The 5,268-nt window shown below is 40.7% G+C and overlaps 1 protein-coding gene across 1 annotated transcript; it reads right to left on the bottom strand.

Annotated features, from left to right (window-relative positions):
* Positions 1–763: 763 nt before the first annotated feature.
* Positions 764–1,275, bottom strand: LOC118625540 (60S ribosomal protein L11-like). The gene is given in 2 exon segments (XM_036254582.1): positions 764–894; positions 897–1,275. Coding segments are annotated over 2 exon segments (474 nt in total). The 3' UTR covers positions 764–799.
* Positions 1,276–5,268: the final 3,993 nt, after the last annotated feature.

The raw sequence follows: 5,268 nt of genomic DNA, 5'->3' as shown, positions 1-5,268 counted from the left end.
AGAGTGGACTCACTGAGAGAAAAAGTCACAGTGACAGAAGTGAGCAAGGGTGGGACTGCTATTAGCTCACTGAAAAGTCAGAAAAAAGGGGGCCAGGTAAGCTGGTTCAGGGGGGTAGCCTTGGATGAGCTGCCACTGGCCACTGCTTCCCTGGTCTCAAAGGGACCCTTAGATCTCAGGAGAAAGAGAACAGAGATACATGTCTGAGAAAGGGGAAGAAAGGCGTGGGCATGATCCAGAGAGAACCCACCAGAATTGATTTTAATGAGGTATGGTAAGACACGCAGACATGAAAATGACTGTCATAAAGGAAAAAGTTTTTATACTCACAATTCCCTGGAAGCAGGAGGCCCATTTCAGACTTCCGATATCTAGAACAATAAGATCATAAATCTGTGTTGTTTTAAGCCACTAAACTTGTGAGTATATGTTACAGCAACAATAGGAAACTAATACAGTGTCTTTGTACATGAAAGAGTTTGTTTCTAGTCAACCTAAAAAGTACACAATTATTAACATATACTTATATCAATAATTTTTATCATTTTGGTTATATATAAAATTAATTTATAGAAGTTAAGCCTTTCTTTTTTATTTAGCATTTCTTCTCAAATTTTGAGCTTCAGAAACAAGAAAACTTTCACAGAAGTGTTGAGTAATTAAATATCTGGAGAATGCCAAACATATTTAATTATAACTTGCATTATCTCCTTTTATCAGGTGAAAGAGAACGTCTTTTTTTTTTTTTTTTACATTTCACTGAAAATATTTTATTGGCCTTTTGGATAAAAACGGGAATTTATTTGCCAGGAAGGATGATCCCATCATACTTCTGCTGGAACCAGCGCATGGCCTCCTCTTTGCTGATTCTGTGTTTGGCCCCAATGCAGCCTGTCCTGGCCTACCCAGCACCACATAGAAGTCCAGCTCATAGATACCAATGCTTGGGTCATATTTGATCCCCAGATTGATGTGTTCCTGGATCCCAAATCCAAAGTTTCCAGTATCTGAGAAATTATTTTTTCTTAATTCATACTCTCGTACCTTTAGACCTTTCTCCAAGATTTCTTCTGCCTTGGCCCCACGGACAGTGCAGTGGACAACAATCTTTTCATTTCTCCTGATGCCAAAAGATCTGACAGTGTATCTGGCTTTGGAGAACACAGGAGTCTGGCCTGTGAGCTGTTCCAGGACCTTGGCTGCCCGGGTCAGTCTGTCTCCACTCTCCCCGACACAGATGTGGAGGCAGAGCTTGCGGACGCGCAGTTCCCGCATGGGGTAAATATATGACGCAGGTTTTTGTTTTTGTTTTTTGGTATGTGCCCCTAGCGGGAACTGAACCTGGGACTCTCTGGTCCACAGGCCAACGCTCCAACCGCTGAGCCAAACTGGCCAGGGCCAAAGAGAACTTCTTTATAGTTGCCCACTGCTCTCTAGGAACTCAAAATAAAGTTTAGGTGTAAAAGACATCTGAACAATCTTATGACATTGATTATTTATTTATAACGGTTTTATTGTTTTCACTTTTTTAAAATATGTTTTTATTGATTTTTTACAGAGAAAGGAAGGGAGAGAGAGATAGAAACATCGATGTGAGAGAGAAACATCAATCAACTGCCCCCTGCACATCACCTACCAGAGATCGAGCCTGCAACCCAGGCATGTGACCTGACCAGGAATCAAACCAGGACCTCTCAGTCCATGGGACAATGCTCAACTCGCATCACTGGGCATTTTCAGTATTTTTAATTTGAGGTTTGAATTTGAGAAAGACAATATTGAAAAGATTTTTCAGAGAAGACGAGATATGAACTAAGTCTTATAAGTAATTATTAAACCCTTTAAGCCACTTAAAATAAGAGCTCTGTTAAAGTTAAGATAATTTATAATCTAATTTATTACTTTTTCTGGAGATAGGCAAAAATATATTTGCTCAGAAAATATTCACACTCACACAATAGAAGAAGCTTATCTAAATCTTGGGAAAGCTAGGGATTTCTGAAGAATTTTATAACTGGACCACTACCTGTGTCATTATGCACTGTTTTTTATTTTTTTATTTTTTGGGGTATGTGCCCCTAGTGGGAACCGAACCCAGGACTCTCTGGTCCGCAGGCCAAAGCTCCAACCACAGAGCCAAACCAGCCAGGGCTATGCACTGTTTTTTAATACTTGTTCAGTCAGATTATGGATCAATCTAAGGGCACAACTATAGGATTTATTAACACCTTGTCCATACATAAAGCACATAGAGCTTTCTCTCACATCTTAACTTAGTTTATTTGTATATTTCTGTAGACTTTTTTATTTTCCTTTGAGAAAGGAGAAAGAAAGTCATGCCTCCAGAATACTTTACATTTTTTCAGAAGATTACTAAGTTCCATTCAAGTCAGGAACATAAGTCCTACTCTGTTTGAATTTTCATTCTATCACACATCCAGGCTCATTCATATAGTTGGGATATAAATCAAGTGAAGACATATTGAAGTTCTCTCTTCTTTGTTCTAAATGCATATGCCTGGAGTTAGCTTAACTGCAAAGTTTAGAGCCAACTATCATTGTGTAGAGGGCAAATAATCCTCCACAACACTACTCTCACTTCTGACAGTAACTGGGGTTCCCAAAAACCACTCTCAGTTTTTAAAATTTGCTAGAAGAACTCACAGATTTCACTGAAAACTGTTATATTCAGTTACAATTTATACAGGGAAAGGAAACAGCTCAAAATCAGCCAATGGAAGAAACACATAGGGCAAAATCTGGCAGAGTTCCAAACACACAGCTTCCATTGTCCTCTCTCATCAGTAAGGATGTTGTTAACCTCCTAGCATTGAAGTGTGACAATATTCATGGATTATCCCCAACCAAGTCCCAAGATTTTATTGGGGCTTCATCATCTAGATATAACTGATCCATGGCTCATATGGTTGAACTCATCTCCTGATTGTTGGTCTTTCTGGAATGGGCAATCCCCACCCTAAACAAGGACACTCCTAACACATATGATATAGATTACCTCCCAGAAGTCAAGGGCAAAGCCCAGACCTCTCTTTGGGCAAGGCCAAATTATTTAGCATACATTTAAAAGAACTTAAATTTTTTCTTTTCTTTTTTTCTTATTTTTATCCTTACCCAAGGACATTCCTGCATGTATCTTCAGATAGAGCGGGAGGGAGAGAGGGAGGAAGAGAGAGAGAGAAACATCGACGTGAGAGAGTCACATCGAGTGGTTGCCACCCACACAACCCCAACTAGGGCTGGAGACAAACCGCAACCAAGGTATGTGCCTTTAGTGGGAACCAAACCTGGGACTCTCTGGTCCACAGGCCAATGCTCTAACTACGAAGCCAAACCGGCCAGGGCAATTTTTTCTTTTTTTTAATTCAATTTTTTTCCTTTCATTGTATAGATTTTCTCCCCTTTGATGACGATCTTTCTGATTACATACAAATGACAGATTTTTAAATTAAAATTGTTTTTCTTTTTTTGGGTGTCTTTTTTTTTTTTTTTTTGGTACGTGCCCTTAACAGGAACCGAACCCGGGATTCTCTGGTCCACAGGCTGACACTCCAACTGCTGAGCCAAACCAGCCAGGGCAAAATTGTTTTTCTTTATTGATTTTTTAGAGAGACGGAGGGAGAAATAGAAGCATCGATGAGCGAGAACATCGATTGGCTGCTTCCTGTATGCCCCCCACTGAGGATCGAACCCACAACCTGGGCATATGCCCTGACTGGGAATCGAACTGGCGGCGACCTCTTGGTCCATGGGTCGACACTCAACCACTGAGCAACACCAGCCGGGCTGTTCCACATTTCCTTTTTTTTTTTTATCCTCACCCGAGGACATTTTTTCATTTTTTTGTTCAGGTAGAGTGGGAGGGAGAGAAAGGGGGGGGGAGAGAGAGAGAGAGAGAGAGAAAGAGAGAGACAGAGAGAGACAGAGAGAGAGATCGATGTGAAAGGGACACATTAGCCCCGGTCGGTTTCGTTCAGCGGTTAAAGCTTCGGCCTGCGGTCCAGAGAGACCTGGGTTCGGTTCCCGCTGGGGGCATGTACCTCGGTTGCAGTTTTTCCCGAGCCCCTGTTGGGGTCATGTGGGTGGCAGCCACTCGATGTGTCTCTCTCACATCGATGTTTCTCTGTCTCTCTCTCCCTCCCACTCTATCTGAACAAAAAATTAAAAAATGTCCTCGGGTGAGGATAAAGAAAAAAAAAAAAAAAAGACACATCGAGTGGCTGCCACCCGGGAAACAAACTGCAACCGAGGTACGTGCCCTTAGCGGGAACCGAACCCAGGTCTCTCAGACCGCAGGCCAATGCTTTAATTGCTGAGCCAAACCAGCCAGGGCTAGTTTTCTTCTTGATATCTCTCTGTTCTTGTCTATCTGAATTATTATCTTAATTTAATTACATGAAAAAGGTTGCAATTTACTGAGCACTTAATTTATGTCAAATAAAAATATGAACTTGCTTATTTTATTTTGTTAATTCTCACCCAAGGATAATTTTCCATTGATCTTTTATTTATTTAGTTAGTTAACATTTTTTTTTCCAAGTGGAAATTTTATTTTATTTTTTATCTTTATTGTTGAATGTATTACAGATGTTCCTCATCCTTCTCCCATTGACTCCCCCCTCTCCACTCCCGCCTCCCTCCTGCCTTTTCCCACACTATTGTCTGTGTCCATTGGTCATGCATATAAGTTCCTTGGTTTATCTCCTCCCACCCCCCAATCCTCCTCTATTTGACGTTTGTCAGTCTAGCAACCAATTTGTTCTTCTTAATCCCTTCACCTTTTTTACCTTTTCCCCCAACCCTCCTCCCATCTGGCAACCAACAAAAAGTTCTCTGTATCTATTAGAATGTTTCTGTTCTGCCTGTTCATTTTGTTTGTCGATTCCATTGCCGATAGATATGTATTCATTGCCATTTTGTTTGTTCATATATTTTATCTTTTTCTTCAAAAAGACCCTTCAACATTTCATATAATAATGGTTTGGTGGTGATGAACTCCTTTAGCTCTTCCTTGTCTGGGAAACTCTTTATATGGCCATCGATTCTAAATGACAGCTTTGCAGGATAGACTAATCTTGGTTGTAGGTTCTTGCTTTTCATCACTCTGAATATTTCTTGCCACTCCCTTCTGGCCTACAAAGTTTCTTTTGAGAAATCAGCTGACAGCCTTATGGGAACTCCCTTGTAGGTAACTAGCTGCCTTTCTCTTGCTGCTTTTAAGATTCTCTCTTTGTCTTCAACCTTTTGCAT

The sequence above is a fragment of the Molossus molossus genome, unplaced genomic scaffold (assembly GCF_014108415.1).
Source record: "Molossus molossus isolate mMolMol1 unplaced genomic scaffold, mMolMol1.p scaffold_m16_p_11, whole genome shotgun sequence".
Taxonomy (NCBI): domain Eukaryota; kingdom Metazoa; phylum Chordata; class Mammalia; order Chiroptera; family Molossidae; genus Molossus; species Molossus molossus.
This window is presented reverse-complemented; position numbering and strand designations above follow the sequence as displayed.